Raw genomic sequence first — 17,609 nt, 5'->3', positions numbered from 1 at the left:
AGGCAGTGACCTAATCTAATTTGCATATCAAGTTTTGGTTTCATTATTCAAAATTTGGGATTAAACAAAGACTTAAAATCATTTGTTCTTAAGACAGGGAAGATATCAGACAATTGGAGCCTTTTCTCTTGGCAGTTAGGAAGCCGAATGGCATTTTGCACATCATGTTCTAAGAGTGCTAATACAGTACAGGCTAAACCCAATTAAAACAAGTAACAACAGAACTAAATTCAGTGTAACTAATTCTAAACAAATCCAACCTAACAGAATTTGAACAGTATCTAAAATCCATAATAGCTTCTGACCTACAGGGAGAAAAATCTCTCAGAAATTCAGCAAATAAACCGAAATCTTAAAAATCTAAGATACGGCCTTCAGACATTTTTATAAAGCCAAAAGTTCCTGCTTCACGTTAGACACACGAGAAACTGATATTACAGCTAAAGTATTAAGGGTGGATTTCTAAGAAAGACGTCTTATCAAATGAATTTTCTTTGTACCTTCCCTTCCCAAATAACCTCTAAACTTTAATAAACTGACTGCCATCAAGTTCCTCTTACAAAATCAGCCATTCATTCTGATCAGTAGGCACTAGTTTACATTTAAATAACCTCATCTGCATCTTTTTCATGCTATCTCCCAGGGGTGTCTGGTACTCTTACCAGTTCCAGTTGTATTCCCAAGAATATTGCTGCTTCTCTGCCCAGCACTGAAGGGCAATAAATGGAAGAAGTGGGACAGAGATATCAAATAGTTATGTTATGATGCTTAACAAATGTATGCTAACCAATTCTCTCCTAAACCACAGGGGGCTGCCCTCCTGCTTAATTCAAGAGGCTAGAGAATGAAGAAAAACACGAAGGGTAGACTTAAGAGGGAAAAGGAAAAAAGAGTTCTTTAGTTATCCTCTTAGCTCTTGGCTGATTATAACCATTAATTATGAGACTAGAAATGGGAAAGGACCTAAGGAATCACAATAACCATCTACCTGCCTCTCAATTTTTGTTTTATAGCCATCAGAGTTAAGTGTCAGCAGTCCATTAGTCTATAAGAAATTACTACTAAGACCATGGAAAAAACAAGCTTGTACTAATGTCCTACCTTATTTGGCATCTTTCCTTTGAGATCCATGGCGAGCTTCAACATATGGTTATTGGTTTTGCCAGGAAATAAGATTTTTCCGGTATAAAGTTCATATAAGGTACAACCTACAGACCACATATCTATGCCGTAGTCATAGCTTTTACCTATAACTGAAAACAAAATGAAGTTTTAATACATGAGCACAATAATCAACCATTAATTTTTATTTCCATTAATAGGGGAGCTTGGACTATAACCGCAATATTAATACCACAGCAGTCTGACAACTAGTTTCATGGCCTTTTCCCTTAACAGAGACCCTTCAAAATCTTAAAAAATGGGGTAAACTAATGTGGCAAAACTAAGAAAATGTGTATCTCTTCCTTTTCCATTTCACCTTTGGTGGAGGTGCTAATCAGCCTCAAAAGGGCAAAAGGAAGAGAAAGAAATAAAGGTCCCCTGTAATTCACAAGTTTGATAATCAGACCCTGAATAATCAAGAGCAGTCTTCTAAAGTTGAATTCTTTCCACAATTGTTTTGCTAGTCTTGCCTGACATGATCAAGACTCCTGTCACAACCACCACCATGCCAACAGAGGGGGATGAACTTGCTACAGTTCCCTCCTCATGAATGAGCCACGCAGCTGCTGAGGTGTGATGGAAAACAGAACCTGGAAATTAAATGTGCTGTTTTCACTGCATACCATAGCCTAGATCAAAAAACACCTGAAGACACTTACTGATTTCAGGAGCACGATAAAATCTACTGACAAGATACGGCGTTATGTCGTTATCTGCAACATGTGATGCTGACCCAAAATCGCAAAGCTTTAAAATAGTTTTTGATTCATTAACCTGCAAAACAAATTAAATTTCAAGGAAACTTAATTCAACCTAAGGGTTAAGACACATAATAAAAATAACTGGCTTTGAGAAGCTATACAAACTCCAATACTGAGAACAAAACCACTCATTTTAATATTCTTCTTCTATTTTTAGGTCGATTTCCTAATCATAAAAAATGAGAGGAGCTATCAAATATTTGACTACAATGAGTACATAAAAAAAAACTTTTCAGTAAGGGAATGTGGGGCAACGCCAAATTCATTTAATTTGAACAAACACCATTTTTAAAAAGGGTGGGGAGAGAAAAATCTCACGAAGCAAAGCCTCTTTAAAAAAACCCCAAAATACCTGAATACAGTCAAGTTACTATTTAAGGGAACATGAATACATTTCATTAAATGAAGAGATCAAACTTAACTTTCAGTTGCCAGAATTTATGATGGCAATGAAATCAGAAGGATGATTCAGGTTAAATTTCCACAAAGACCAAATAAAAACATTCTCTTCATTTGAAGCTGCTAAACCATCCCAAATTTAGCAATCACTTCAAGTCTAAAAAGTACTTAAAAAAAAAAAAAAAAGTACTAAAGTCCCTTAAATATAAAGAAGGTATTAGCCAAGAAAATGTTAAATATATTTGGTAAACTTGATAAATATGATCTCTATATTAGTCAATTGTTTCCCTTTTCCTTGGTAAGTACATCAACATACACAGTGACAGTGACATCTGCTGAGAAAGGCTGGAGGTGCTCCCATGACTGCTGCCACTCATGAGTCAGAGGAATGTTCACGATTAACAAGTGAAGACAATTCATATTCCAGAGTCCCTTCCCCCCTTCAAAAAAGACACACACAAATTTCGAGTTGGGACTTGAACTTGGCCTACTATTCCCACCCCAAATAAAACAGATCACTTAAAATAGACCTAAGCGTTCTCTATTGGGATAGCATGAAGCTTGGCCAGTATTACACACTGGTCACTGGTCTAATACAGATGACAGCCACAGGATTATGATAGTAACAGAAACAATTATTTTTAACTAACACATCAATAACCATTCTCTTTATTTTTGGGATCAGGAGTTATCTGAAAATGGAAAAGTACTTTTTTAAAAATGTTTTGAAGCATAAGTCGCATTCAGCTACTAAAAGATGGGTAGTTTCAATACCCAGAGAAAACTAAAGACCATTTTAAAATTAGAATCTCTGTGGCCTGATTAAAATGTCTTAAATAATAGCAGAGTACCCACACTCGTATGCACTTTAGTTTGTGACATCTATTCCCTCCATAACGAACGTGCTGTTCCTGCCAGTTGGCTGAAATCATGGGCAAAATGCTTTGGATTTCCATTAACAAAAATCGCCTTTATGTGGTCTCTGAGGTGTATTTATTTCTTCCTCAAGAAGTAGGAAAAACCTAGAATTTCTGAAATCCATGTAAAAACCTGTACTAGTTTAGGATTAACTCAATGACAAATGAAGTTCCAAAACAGGAGCTTCTCTACAGTGAAACCTGTGAGAACTGGCACTCAGTGGGACTGCCTTGACTTGTCTGGGCCTCGCCAGTGTCCCGCCTTTGACAGGGTGCAGCTTACCACTTTTCTATCTCTCTCTATTAAGAGAAATACTTGAGTTTTCATTCTCTGACAGGTTTCTGCCTTACACAGGTTCCGGCTTTCGCAGGTTTTACGTCCACTGTATAATTAATTACTTTTTAAGTTGTTGTATGTTTTATACATTCTTCAGTATGGATGATACATTTCACAATTAAAGAAAATAATTAAAGAAAAAGAAAAAGCTAAGGTAAAAATCGACTATGAAGTTGACTTGGCAATGCTGTAATTCATTTACAATGTACCTACCATTTCACTGTAATTACTGATCTCCTCTATCCCCAAGTTATAATTGACATACAATATAAACTAAGACAAAATATATGAAAATAATGTGCTTCATTATTAATGTGGTAGTCCAGAAGAAATATTTTTAAGACATTAAAAAAGAAAAGCAAACCTGAGCTAGGAGCTACATATTCTTGATAAAGTCCTTATCAAGCTTTAATTGAGATCACAACCTATTTTGTCACAGCCCAAACAGTTCACAATAAAGGGCACCTTACATACGTACTCGGCCTTTTCCAAAGGTCTCTCACAGGCATTAATTGTATGAGAGTTGACATAAGGTACCCATTAACCAACCAAAACCAAACTCACTGCCGTCGAGTCGATTCTGGACTCATAGTAACCCTTTCCAAAGAAAAAAAACAAACCCACTGCTGTCAAGCCGATCCTGACTCAGTGACCCTACAGAGTAGAACTGTCCCACAGGGTTTCCAAGGAGCACCTGGTAGATTCTAACTGCCAACTTTTTGGTTAGCAGCCATAGCTCTTAAGCACAATACCACCAGGGTTTCCAACGAACTTTTAGAGCAAGATATAACAAAATGTGGAATATGTTACTGGCAGGTAAGTTAGGAATTCTCCAAATTGTGAGCACTCCCCCAACAGTGAACAGCACAGGGCAGAGCCATGATACACTGGGGCTAAAGGGGGGTGCCCACGCACGAGTGCACATTAGTCACTCTACTGTGATAATATGTGATGCAGATTTTCAGATTTTAAAAACACAAACCCGTGAAATCTGCATGTTATTAGACCAGAAGTCATTAGTAGGAAAAGTCAAGACATTAAAAGGGATGCCTTTCAATATAATACCTAACCACGCTGAGTTTCACTGTGTTTGGATCCCCAGAAGCCAAAGCTCCTACACCAATAAATAAACCAAAGAGTTACTCTGGGACACCTTCAAACATCTGCTTAAGAAAGGTAATTCTATTAAATCTCCCCAACTCTCAATCTATAAAATAAGAGAACAAGGATAGAGAATACTCCTTAATTTCAAACCAGTAACATGTGCAGCACATTTTTAGATATCAGAGGAAGTCTCTCATTACTGTATTAAAGCACTCTTTGGCAGTCTGTGAGTACTGCAAATCCAACAATCAAATGAAAAAACTGGGATAATAGCCTATTTCCTCTTTCTGCATACTTTTTTTTTTTTTTTTTATAAAATCACATACCTGAATTTCCAAAAAAGTAAAAACTGGCAAAGTCATTCAGTACTGGTCAACTAGTATACTAAATTATGCTTTTAAGATGTCATTTATATCGTTAACAACCACACTGCTAGAAAGAAGGGATACGGATATATACGGTAGTGTAGCTGTTTGACTTACCAGGATATTGTCTGGCTTGATATCTGCATGCAAGATATTGCATCTTTTAAGGAGTTTCAATGCCAAGAACAACTGCTGACTATAGGATCTTACTGCTTTAATGTGAAGACCAACATCCTTACCATATTTTTTTAATACCTCTCGTAAATTCATACTTTTTGGAGAGATGGAAAAAAAGTGAAATTACAGGTTAGAATGCAATATGGAAATACAAAAGGTAAAAACATGTTCATGCATAAAGTCAAGACCAAAATACATTTTATAATAAAAATGTCCTGTTTGAAAACTTCCCCCAAAGTTTGATCAATTATTACACTGAAACAAGAGCATATGGAGCTGCGTGTACATATCCAAACAGGATTTTCCAATAAAACCCAATTTTCAAAATTAACAGAATGGAAGATATGCATGAAAAAATTTCTATTTTGACTTTAGAATGGGTTTACGTTTGAAGGCACAACAATGAAGCCATACACTGAAGATCAAAATCCTATTTCTGTCCGCACCAGTCCCATTTCTTTACATCCTGGCTTAACCCTTCCCTGAAGTATTTAAATCTCAAAGAATCTCTCTGTTGACCTGTAGGTTACATGAGATTAGTTCCTGGTGCAGAGTATGCAGTCAATTAAGGTTTACACATTAATGAATTCCAAGAAGTTCTAACTAACAGTTAAAAAACAATAACTAGCGCTGCTTAAAAAAAAAAACAAAGTCAAATATCCTGCAAATCTGTCACGGCATTTTTCCAAAACGAGGTCGGTAAGGGTGAAGACATGAACTCCTCAGTTTAATATGCACGTTTTGACAATGTACCTGAGAGGCTCAAATACGAGACAGAGATGCTGTTTGTGATAAAAGTGTCTAAAGAGTCGCAAACAATGAAACTTGTCATCAGGATCAGCATCATTAAGTTTTTTTAAGAACTCGAGTTCTTTTAAACCAGTTTTTTGCCTGAAATAAAAAGGAAAAATTAGGTCAAAATTGAATATATGCAGAATTCAGGAAAATCAAATAATATATATTTGACAGTCCCAGTCTGACTTGTGTTAAGTATTTCATGTATTTTCAAGAACTTATCTGTTGAGGGATGACATGTCTATGTATCGTTCACATAATATTTGATATTTAGCCAAATATCATTTTCATGGATGGAGTTATTTTCCAAAATAATCACTTAGTAAAACAGAAAGAGTGAAGAACAAATCTACCTTGTTTGAAACGAATCTGTACATTGTAATATAATAAAACACTGTGATGTAATTATTTCTTAATAAAAATGGAACTACATGCTATACTAGTCTCAGTTCCTTTAAGGATCTAATGATGGATATATCTTAACAAATTCTAATACTCAGATATTCTTTGAAATTCTGTTTATAATTTTCAATTATCTACATTTTAAAGTTGGCATCTAGAAAAAGAAGTTGGAGCTTACCATTCAAAGACACAAACTTTCTAAGCATGGGATGCCTAAGGCCTCAGCCAAGATCCACAGCACTGCTAGCTAGCTTTTCAGATCAGAGGGAAGCTGACTCTAACTCCAGTTCACTGTGTGGCACAGATTGTACATTAAAGCTTAGGCAATTACCTACTCTATTAGAGAAAAAGGCAAGGAATAAATGAGAGACACAAATAATACCCGTCACTATCTGATGAATCAGCTATATGTTCAGTGACAGCTAATCAATGTGATTTTTTTCATTTCTCACCTCCGGTCTTAAGACATTCACAGCAAAAAATGGCCATACAACAGGCAGTAGAAGGAATGGAGTCTACTCATATTAGTGCCTAATGCAGTACTCTGCACACAGAAGTACTGAGATGAACTAAATACAATCGGCCTATGGTTCTAGAACTTTACATATTTAACACAAGGCTATAAATAAAAAATCCACATTCAAAAAAAAAGTTTGTCACTTTGTAACCACAATACTTGTTTTGCAGATTGTGTTACACTTTTAAAAGTATATGTGAAATGGCATGTGAAAACAGGTTCATCTGTGAATACGTGCGTTACCAAAGACTCATCACATCTACTGTAAACGTACATGAGCTCGTTGTTCCTGATGATCTTCACAGCCACTTCCTGGTTGGCTCTTGCATTATCTCTGGCTCGTACAACATTACTGAATACACCTTGACCCGTGTAGCCATACACATTGTAACGCTTATCAAGGACTTCACCTATGTTCACACCTAAAAAGTAAATTAAAAAATTAGAACTTTACCATAATAAAATCAGGTTACTAAACAAAACCATGAGATATACATAATAAATTAGAAAGTACGAAAACACAGTGCACCACCAGCCCGAAAGCAGAACGAGATAGTGCCTGGGTACCACCAATGACCACCTTGACAGAGAAAACAACAGTGTCCTGAACAGAGCAGGAGAAAACTGCAGAACGGAATTCAAATTCACATAAAAAGACCAGACTTAATGGTCTGACAGAGAGCAGAGGAACCCCCAAAACTATGGCCCCTGGATGCTGTTAGCCCAGAAGTGAAACCATTCTTGAAGCCCATTCTTCAGACAATGATTAGACAGGCCTATAAAACAAAAATAACATGTGAAAAACATGCTTCTTGGTTCAATCAAATATACAAGACCAAATGGGCAGCTCCTGTCCAAAAGCAGGGTAAGAAGGCAGGAGGGGACAGAAACTGGATGAAAAGACACAGGAAACTGGGGGTGGAAAGGGGGAGCATGTTGTCACATTGTAGGAACTGTACTCAATGGCACAAAACGTGTAAATTTTTCAATGAGAAATTGACTTGAGCTATAAACTTCCACCTAAAGCACCAAAAAAAAAAAAAAAGTGTCACTATAAGCCTAGTCTCCTAGATACAACAGAGAATGGAAACCATAATGCCACTGGCCACACACTCCATATGTGGTCAGAAGTTGCATGCCAAACTTCACATCATTACATGAAGAGTTTCGGCTGTTCTATCAACTGCACTTGTGGCGCAGTGGTTAAGCACTTGCCTACTGTCATGGATTGAACTGTGCACCTCCCAAAATATCTGTCAACTTGGCTAGGCCACGATTCCCAGATTTGTATGATTCTCTACCATTTTGTCATCTGATGTAATTTCCCTATGTGTTATAAATCCTATCACTATGATGTAACGAGATGGATTAGTGGCAGTTATACTGATGAAATCTACAAGATTAGATAGTGTCTTAAGCCAAACTCTTTTGAGATATAAAACAGAGAAGCGAGCAGAGAGACATGGGGACCTTGTACCACTAAGAAAGCAGTGCCAGGAACAAAGTGTGTCCTTTGGACCTGAGGTTCCTGAGCTGAGATGCTCCCAGACCAAGGGAAGACTGATGCATCACAAAGACCTTCCTCCAGAGCTGACAGAGAGAGAAAGCCTTCCCCTGGAGCCAGTGCCCTGAATTTGAACTTCTAGCCTACCGGACTGTGAGAGAATAAACTTCTCTTTGTTAAAGCCATCCACCTGTGGTATTTGTTACAGCAGCACTAGATGCCAAGACACCTATTAATTGAAAAGTCAGTGGTTTGAACCCACCAGCTGCTCCACAGGAGAAAGATGTGGCAGTCTGCTTCCATGAAGATTTGCAGCCTTGAAAACCCTGTGGGGCAATTCTACTGCTAGACTCAATGGTAAAGGGTTTGGCTTTATCACCTGCTGATGATTTTAACACTGAGTAGGGAAAGAATCTGCTCAACGCAGCATTTCCGGTTGTAGTCCTACATGACAAAAACTGTGTGACTGGCATCCCAAGTCCTCGAGTGTTGTTTTTCTTGGTTTCAGATCAAGACATGCAAGTGAGGTACCCCTTTATTCTGGAAGATTATCTCATGGCTGAAAATAACTTTGAATACATTTAAGTAGTACATCAAGTTTTTACCTCACTTTAATTTGTGATGCTCTTGGGGTGCTCCCTAGAACATGCACGGGTTCATGCAGCTGTGAGAGGTGCCACAGTTTTTAAATGATGGAGCCATGGGGTGACTTTTCAGAGTTCTCCAGTGATGTGAGACTGCATCAAGAACAGGCTTTTACAAGGGATTACAAAGAACCGTAAAGTTACTAAGTGCGTACTTACGATAATAGCCTTCTGCATCAGTCCAGTTGTCCCTGAGGTTGGGATTCTCTTTGAAATCTTTGCCAATGCCAGCAGCCCGAAGACGAGCACTCTGAAATTGTGGAGGCAACATGAGCTATCTACGCACTAATCAATTAGACAGACACTTAATAGCACTTGCTTTAAAAGAAGGCAAAACCAGCTATAATTTAGTAACAGTATTTTCTATAAAATTAGATGAACTACTATTATCATTTATGTAAATGCGACATAGCTGAGACACGATTACCAAAGCCTCTTCTGTCATAACAATGCTCGGGGGGAAAAAAACCCTAGCAAATTATTTTCAAAAGCTTTTAGGAGTATAATTAACACAATATAAATGAAATTAAAAACTCTAAGTTTGCTTTTCCATAGTTATTGATAGACAGATTGGGATAAAAGTTAGACTGGCACTCAGTTAATTATAAGTTTAGAAAACTAGGGTCCAACTCTTTACCTTACCAATTTTCACCATTTCTTTCCCTGCCCTGTCCACAGAAGACATGTTTCTTTCCACATATGCATAAAATATTACCTGCCTCAGTTAACTCTGTGAGGAAAATTGAAAATTTAGAATACCTGATAGTTCTAATCAACCTTTATTACACATCAGCCTCCATGGTACCTAGAAGATCCTTCAGCATCATACAGGCAAATGATGGGTGCGAGTGTTTTAACTGGTTCAGTAATCATTTCATCACTTCTTAACCCATCTGTTTTTTGGTGTTTGATTGCAAAATATATACAGGTGATATATCTACTTGAATCAATTAACACCATCTTCAGGGTCCAAGACACTGACTGCTTATACTACCCCATTTTCAATTTCCCCGTTATGTGTTTATCTTCCCCACCTCCCCGAACTAAGGCTCGTTTCTCATGTGCGCTTAAATTTATAATGAAAATGGCCCATACTTTTGAATGTTTATAGTTTAAGACTTTTCAAGAAAAACATTAATACATCTCTAAGGAAAAAGCTACATGACCAAATTTCTAATTTTACTTCTTATAAAATTCTCCAACTCTTCAATGAATTCTATTAGGCTCCAAATCCTTAAGCTCTTGATCCCTTTTGATATAGATGCCCAAAGTGTTCTTATTAAGGCCTGGAAGATATTCACATCACCTTATCTTACATAACTACTAGACACACACACACACACACACACACACACACACACACAAGTGGTTTGTGAATGTGAGAATAAATTAAAAATACAGACCCTTTTAAGTTGTTTAATGTGTGACTTTTATGAAGTTCTCAAATTGTTCTCCTATACTCATAGTGACTTCAATTTTTAAAATGTTGATATTAATTGTACATAGAAGTTGCATAATTAGTACAGAGTTTCAGATATTCTTCACCCAGACTGTCCAAATGTTAACATTCACTTTAGCTTTCTAAATGAAAATGAATACACACGTTTATGATACATTTTTTTCTGAACCATTTACTGTTTAATAGTTGTGTTTTTATAACTCTAAAATGACTTACATCAAAATATGCAGCGAACATGTCATCGGATTCTGTAAACATATCAGGTGCCAACAGCTTCTTCTGAGATGAACCTTAAAAGAAGTTAGTAGTCGAAAAATGAACAGGTACAAATGAAACCAAAAATAACAACTCAACGGGAAAAATCACTAACAGTAATTCAAGTTTTTTCTTTCATGTAAGAAGTTTTTTTTGATTAATATTCAATTTAGTAACCCTTTCTAACAATTAAGATAAATACAATTATCCACTTTTTCTAAAGGATGCATTATGGAAAATCTAAAGACCTAAAAAACACAAATTCACTATCAGTCATTAAACTAATATGCTAATAGCTAAAAAAAATAGCCTATTAAGCAGGTGTAGCAATGTGGAAAATCATTTCAGACTGGACTGCTAGGAGTATGTATAGACTGCTATTCTCTGTAGGTATTGTAGGTAGGCTACAAATACAAAAACACACACACGAAAAATACATCAAAAACTTTCAAAACTGGTGAAACGTACCTTGTTTTATAGCTTTGACTTTGGAACCATCTAAATGTTTTAATAATTTAAAAAAAATCCTAAAACTCAAAAGTAAACAGAAATAAATAAAACTATATATCAAATTGGTGGTATAACCACACAAGAATTATTTCAAATGACTTTAAAACAAAATTGTGACTATAAACTTTGGAATATATACCCTAAGGACAAAAAGAACTGTAATTTCAAACTGCATTCAGTACACAATATTGACAATAAAAATGATACGTGTGTGTCTAAAAGTTTCAAAGTTACAATGAATCAGTATTAATGTTATTGTTTTCAGTTGCCATCCAACTGATTCTGACTTACGGCGACCCCATGTATGCACAGTAAACTGACCCATGGGGTTTTCAAGGCAGTGACTTTTTGGAAGCAGATCACCAGACCTGTCTTCTGAGGCAACCTCTGGGTGGGTTTGAACCACCAACCTTGTGGCTAGCAGTCGAGCACTTAACCATCTGTACCACCCAAGGACTCCGAGAGATATAAATATAAAATCAAAGAACATAACCTATGACCTAGAATTTGAATTGGCAGTATTAGTATGGGCTCTTCCTTTTCAGAAAAAGCACGTATTTCTTAGCTTTGTCCACTGAAAGGATGCAGAAACAATGGGCACCATTACGTGCCCAGATCACGACCTCTAAATGGTATTTCCTATTAAGTGGAACCAGATTATGTGGAGAAATGGCAGATTTTAGTTCTGGGGCAAGACATGTAGGGGATGAGCCTGTGACATCTTACTGTGCTAGAACTGGAGCTGTCAAACTTGGCCCACAGCTTGTTTTTGTACAGCCCAATTAGCTAGATTTACATTTTCATATGTATGCAACAACAAAATCAAAATAGTAGTTTGTGACACATGAAAAGTACATAAAATTCAAATTTTAGTGTACATAAATAGCTTTTCTGGAACACAGCCATACTCATTCACTAATATATGTCTAAGGCTACTTTTGCATTATGACAGCAGAGTTTAGCAGTTGGAACGGAGAAAATAAGCCTAAAATATCTACTAACTGCTCCTTTGTAGAAAAAATATGCTGACCCTGTCCTAGAAACTAATAAAGGGGCTGGGTCAAAGAGATATTAGAAGCCAACTTAAGGGGGCTCCTGCCCCACCCTGGATGACAAGAGAACAATTTGAGCTTCAACAAGAAAGATAATGGCAATAGTTCGAAACACCATAAACTACATAATGATACTAGACAATAAAAATCCCAACAGCAATCAAAATCTCATTCATTGGTCAACTCTGGAAACTGCTAGGACGCCAACCCTATGCTATTCTAAAAACTGGTTGATAGGGGGAATAGCTCAGGATGTATGTTGCCTTTCCTATACAAACTATATTTTGGGGTAATCAAATGTAGAAATGTCTTTTTTCATGATTTACAGCTAACAGTTCAAAAAGACAGACAGAAAAACAAACAAATCAACCCATTTTGGACTCCCCCAAAATAATGGAGCTAAGTAATGACTATCAGTGGCTGCTAAAACCATGAGGTGAACAGCTGGAGGGCTGCTCTAGACTGGACAGATGCGGTTCATCTATCTAAACACGGAATCAACATTAATGTCAACAAAAATAGGACAGCTAATGACCATGTGCCACCAGATGTGATGCAAGTATACAGCACACCTATGAAATGTTCTTGCCAAAAAATTAAGCCTAAGTCTATTCAATTCCTCAAAGTTTGCAAGAGTTACTGGAGAGAGAGGAAATGAGTTAAGTGACAAAAAAGTATGGCCAATCAGAATCACAGTGGAAAATTTTATAGGACACATGACCCGGTATCCTTAAGCAAATGGCACGAGGGGGAAAGAAAAAAGGATGGAAGTAAAAGCTATTAAAGACTAAGAGAGACTTACAGATATATACCTCAAGTGCAATGTGTACACCTTGTTTTGGATTCTGATTCAAACAAACTGAATAGACGTTAGATGACATTTAAAAATTATCAATTTTATTAAGTATGATAAGAAATGTTTTTTAAAAAAGTCTTTATCTCATATAGAAAAAACTGAAGTATTTATGGGTATGATGAAATCACAGCTGAGATTTGCTTTAAAATACTCCAGCAAAATGTAAAATGGTAATGACTACCTGAGTTCAGCATACTGTCCAGTACATATGAACCGTGTATGAAAAACACTGACAGCTTTCATTACATACATTTAATATTATTATAATTAGCAGGAGCAACATTCCTAATCTTCTGCTCTTCCTTAACCCAAAATAAGGTCTCTCATTATAACGTTACAGAAATTCAGCGAAAACCACGCTAATAATGTCAAAACAAAAATAATCTTACCATTATTCTGTTCAACTGTCATGAGATTATGCTTGGCTTTTACTGAGGCCTCAAATGTATCAACATTCTCTCGTTCGTACTCCTTAACGTCAGCAGCTACACGTTCCAAAATATCATCTGGAGAAGGAGACCGTGAACGGGTACTGCTCTGGGGGCTGCTTGGCTCAGATGGCACAGACATATTACTATCTTCAGCAAGGTATTTATACTTCTGAAATAACAATCCAATATGTTATTTTCATACAATCGGATGCTATCTGGATACATTAATTTGCTAAGAGTTGCTGAACTGAAAAGTTAATAGTACATAAATATTGAATAATGTAAAAAAAAAAAAAAAAAGGTATTTATACCTTGGGTTGAATCAGATCCACAATCCCTTATATGTAATGCCAAAATCCACAAAGGTCTGAACAAGCCTTTTCTTTGCTTGGTGTATAACATGCATGAGGTGGCAAAACCTGCCCAGGTGGGAGGCTTTTTACAGTCTTATTAAGCCCCCTCAGTGTGAATATTAACATGTCCTCACAGCAGAAATACTCATGTGCTTGATTATGGGGAGCTGCTCCAAACCTCACTGCTGGTATAAAGTGATACACATACACGCGCCATATCACCTTTCTACAATTCAAAAAATTTTGGGTTCTGAAGAACACCTGGCCCAAGGGGTTGGAAATAAGGGATTGTGGACTCAGGCAAGAACAAAAGGGAGTCAGCCATGTCTTCAGGGATAACAGTTTAATCAACAATTTCATCAGTGTCCCAGAAATGTAAGCTTCCTTGGGAATTCCCACTGGGCCCTTGTAAAGACACAAACCACAAGTCTTCTTATTATTTATATTACCTTCCCTACTCCTCTCTGCTGATTCAAGTTATCTCCTTCACTGTGACACTGTCACCTGATTTGTGGTTTGCTATGTATTTTCTTCTGCTGTCCATCTTACAGTACCCAAATGTATTTTTCAACCTTCCATAATTCTCTCTTCTAACTCCATCACTCAGCTTCCCATTCTAAGAAAATTCTGATGATCATGAGAGAAGTCACTCTACAGGGGCTGCCAGGCCACAAAGGGTCCAGTGGCCATAGCTTTACCTCAGTATGGCCAGGAAGAACTGACAATCTTCCAAGGCAGCAAACCTTTTTATTAAATGATCATGTCAGGATTTTGTATAACATCCTTCCCCACCCAATTTTATTAATCATTTAGTACTAACCCTATCTTGAGATGTTCCATTTAAACACATAACGTTTGCGTTAAAAAAAAGCGCCATTATTTTTTGTTAGTCGCTAAAATGCTTCTGAGGTCTCAAGCAGTAACAGGCGTGCCTTCTTTTTGGCTAAATGAAACTCCTCCCATCTACTGTACTCATTTGAGGGTTTGTCCATTAACTTACAAATAAAAACAAAAAACTAAACTTAAAATTTTCACATCTTACAAAACTTGGTTTATATCAGAATTTTATCATTTCAGCTTTAGTAAGAAAAATTCTTCTCCAATCTCACAAAGAATTTTGTGTATATTCTCCTTTTTTCAGACCTATTCAACTGCCACTACTATGTCCCTTCTTTGTTAAAGATATCTTCATTTTACTAGAAGAGCGATTACTTAACAGAGAGGCTGATCAAAATTTCACTAAAATCACGTACTTGAACAATAGCCTGCCTCTGTATTCTTCTCTGTTCTATTAGGGCTTCTTCATCTTCTTCTTCTACATCAAAGTCTTCAAGGCTTAAAAAACACAACAACAACAAAAAAAACACATATAATTCCAAACATCCTTCCAAAAACCAGAAACAAACACACACCACTGCCATCAACACAATTCATTCACAGTGACCCTACAGGACAGAGTAAAACTGCCCCAGAGTTTGCAAGGCTGTAAATCTTTATGGAAGCCGGTTGTCACATCTTTCTCCTGTGGAGCTGCAAGTGGGTTTAACTGCCAAACGTTTAGTTAGCACCCGAGTCGTAACATTTATACATTTTAATATTAAAGGCTGGAAAATGTAGGTCATGATTAGGTTAGAGAAGATGTCTTAAGCCATCTTATTCCTTTTCTTTTTTAAAAATAAATTTTTGTTGTTGAGAATATACACAGCAAAAGCACACACCAATTCAAGTTTCTACACGTACAATTCAGTAACACTGATTACATTCTCCAAGTTGTGCAACCATTCTCACCCTCCTTTTCTGAGCTGCTCCTCTGCCATTAACATAAACTCATTGCTCCCTAAGGTTCTAATCTTTCAAGTTGCTGTTGTCAATTTGGTCCCATATAGGTAAATCTGAAAAGAACACAATGGCCAAGGCAGACAGCCATCACTAGTTAAGCTAAACTACTGTTTGGTCTTAAGATGACTTCAGGGACTATTTTTAGTTTAAGGTTTAAAGGTTATCTTAGGACAATAGATTCTGGGCTTTATCCAGTCTCCATGGATCCAGAAAGTCTGGAATCCAGGAGAATTTGAGTTCTGTTACTCATTTCCCTCTTTTTGATCAGAATTCTTCTACAGAATCTTTGATCAAAATGTTCAGTAATGGTAGCTGGGCACCATCCAGTTCTTCTGGTCTCATGTCAAAGGAGGCAGTTGTTCATGGAGGCAATTAGCCACAATTCCATTTCTTCTTCCTTGTTGCTCAGGGAGGATAGAGACCAATCACTGTCTTGGATGGCCAAGTGCAAGCTTTTAAGACTCCAGGCACTATGCAACAAACTAGGAGGTAAAACAGATGCACTGAACACCTTATTAGGCCAATTAGCAGGGATTTCTTATGAAACCATGACTGTAAACCTCCAAATCAAAGAACCAAATCCCATAAGGTATCTGGTTGTACATAAGCAGCCTCAGCAGCTACCCTTTTTTGGTCATTGTAAATACAGAACTATTGTCAATTGTACTTTTCACAGGTGTACAACTTATTGACAACAATTACAGCAATCGGCTGTGCAATCCTACCCTCAATCAATGTAATATTTCCATCACTGTTAACTCTTCCTTGCCCCCTCCCTACTGTCCCTGATAACCACTAATAAACTTCGTTCTCTACACATTTTGCGTTATCTTTTTAAGTAAGTGAGGTCACATGATAATTGTCCTTTTGTGATTGACTTATTTCACTCAACATAATGTCTTCCAGCTCCATTCACATCGCAGCATGAATCCAGATATCATTTCTCTTTCTGGCTGACTAGTGTTCCACTGTTTGTATGTACCACATTTTGTTTATCTATTCATCTGATGATGGGCATTTAGGTTGTTTCCAGCTCTGGCTACTGTGAATAGTGCTGCAGTGAACATTGGTGTACAAGTCTCTTTTCGAGCCTCTGCTTTCAAGTCTTTTGGGTATATATCTAGGAGTGGAACTGTTGGGTCATATGATAGTTCTATCTGCAGTTTTTTGAGTAACCGTCACACTTGTTTTCTACAACGGGTGCACCATTTTGCATTCCCACCAGCAATGGATAAGGGTTCCAGTTTCTCTACATCCTTGCTAATACTTGTTATTTTCTTTTTTTCCCCTTTTATCTTAGCCATCCTAAAAAAAAAAAAAAAACCTGCTGCTATCAAGTCGATTCCGACTCATAGCAACCCTACAGGATACAGCAGAACAGCCCCACAAGGTTTCCAAGGAGTGGCTGGTGGATTCAAACTGCCACCCTTTTGGTTAGTAGCTGAGCGCTTAACCACTGCACCACCAGGGCTCCTTGGCCATCCCAGTGGGAAGGAGATGGTATCTCATTGTGGTTTTGAGTTGCACCTTTCTGTTGGCTGATGATGCCAAGCATCTTTTCCTGGGTGTGAGGGCCAATGAGAATGTTCTCCTTGGTGAAGTATTCTCTTTATTCTTGTTTCTAAATTGTCTCAGTTTCCTGGTTTGGAACCGTGGCCAGAAATTTAACCTTCCTTGTCTCTCAGTTTTCTCCTCACCTGTTTCATGGCACCAAAACTACGGACAAAAGAAAGGGCTCCTAAGTCTCAAAAAGAGTCATGGCCGACTG

General features: G+C 37.2%; 1 protein-coding gene across 11 annotated transcripts in view; it reads right to left on the bottom strand.

Moving 5' to 3' along the window:
- PRPF4B (pre-mRNA processing factor 4B) overlaps positions 1 to 17,609 on the bottom strand; it is a 45,548-nt gene that overhangs the window by 6,198 nt on the left and 21,741 nt on the right. For all 11 annotated transcript variants that reach the window (XM_049864596.1, XM_049867068.1, XM_049867821.1 and 8 more), the window contains exons 5-13: positions 15,256 to 15,337; positions 13,608 to 13,818; positions 10,762 to 10,835; positions 9,246 to 9,336; positions 7,213 to 7,360; positions 5,978 to 6,115; positions 5,165 to 5,318; positions 1,824 to 1,938; positions 1,102 to 1,253 (exon numbers count right to left, since the gene is read on the bottom strand). In XM_049864596.1, the coding sequence (XP_049720553.1) occupies positions 1,102 to 1,253; positions 1,824 to 1,938; positions 5,165 to 5,318; positions 5,978 to 6,115; positions 7,213 to 7,360; positions 9,246 to 9,336; positions 10,762 to 10,835; positions 13,608 to 13,818; positions 15,256 to 15,337 (1,165 nt within the window). The remainder of the gene's footprint in view (positions 1 to 1,101; positions 1,254 to 1,823; positions 1,939 to 5,164; positions 5,319 to 5,977; positions 6,116 to 7,212; positions 7,361 to 9,245; positions 9,337 to 10,761; positions 10,836 to 13,607; positions 13,819 to 15,255; positions 15,338 to 17,609) is intronic.

This window comes from Elephas maximus, chromosome 1, assembly GCF_024166365.1.
Source record: "Elephas maximus indicus isolate mEleMax1 chromosome 1, mEleMax1 primary haplotype, whole genome shotgun sequence".
NCBI lineage: Eukaryota > Metazoa > Chordata > Mammalia > Proboscidea > Elephantidae > Elephas > Elephas maximus.
The sequence above is the reverse complement of the archived record's forward strand: the minus strand, read 5'-3'. Positions and strand labels throughout refer to the sequence as shown.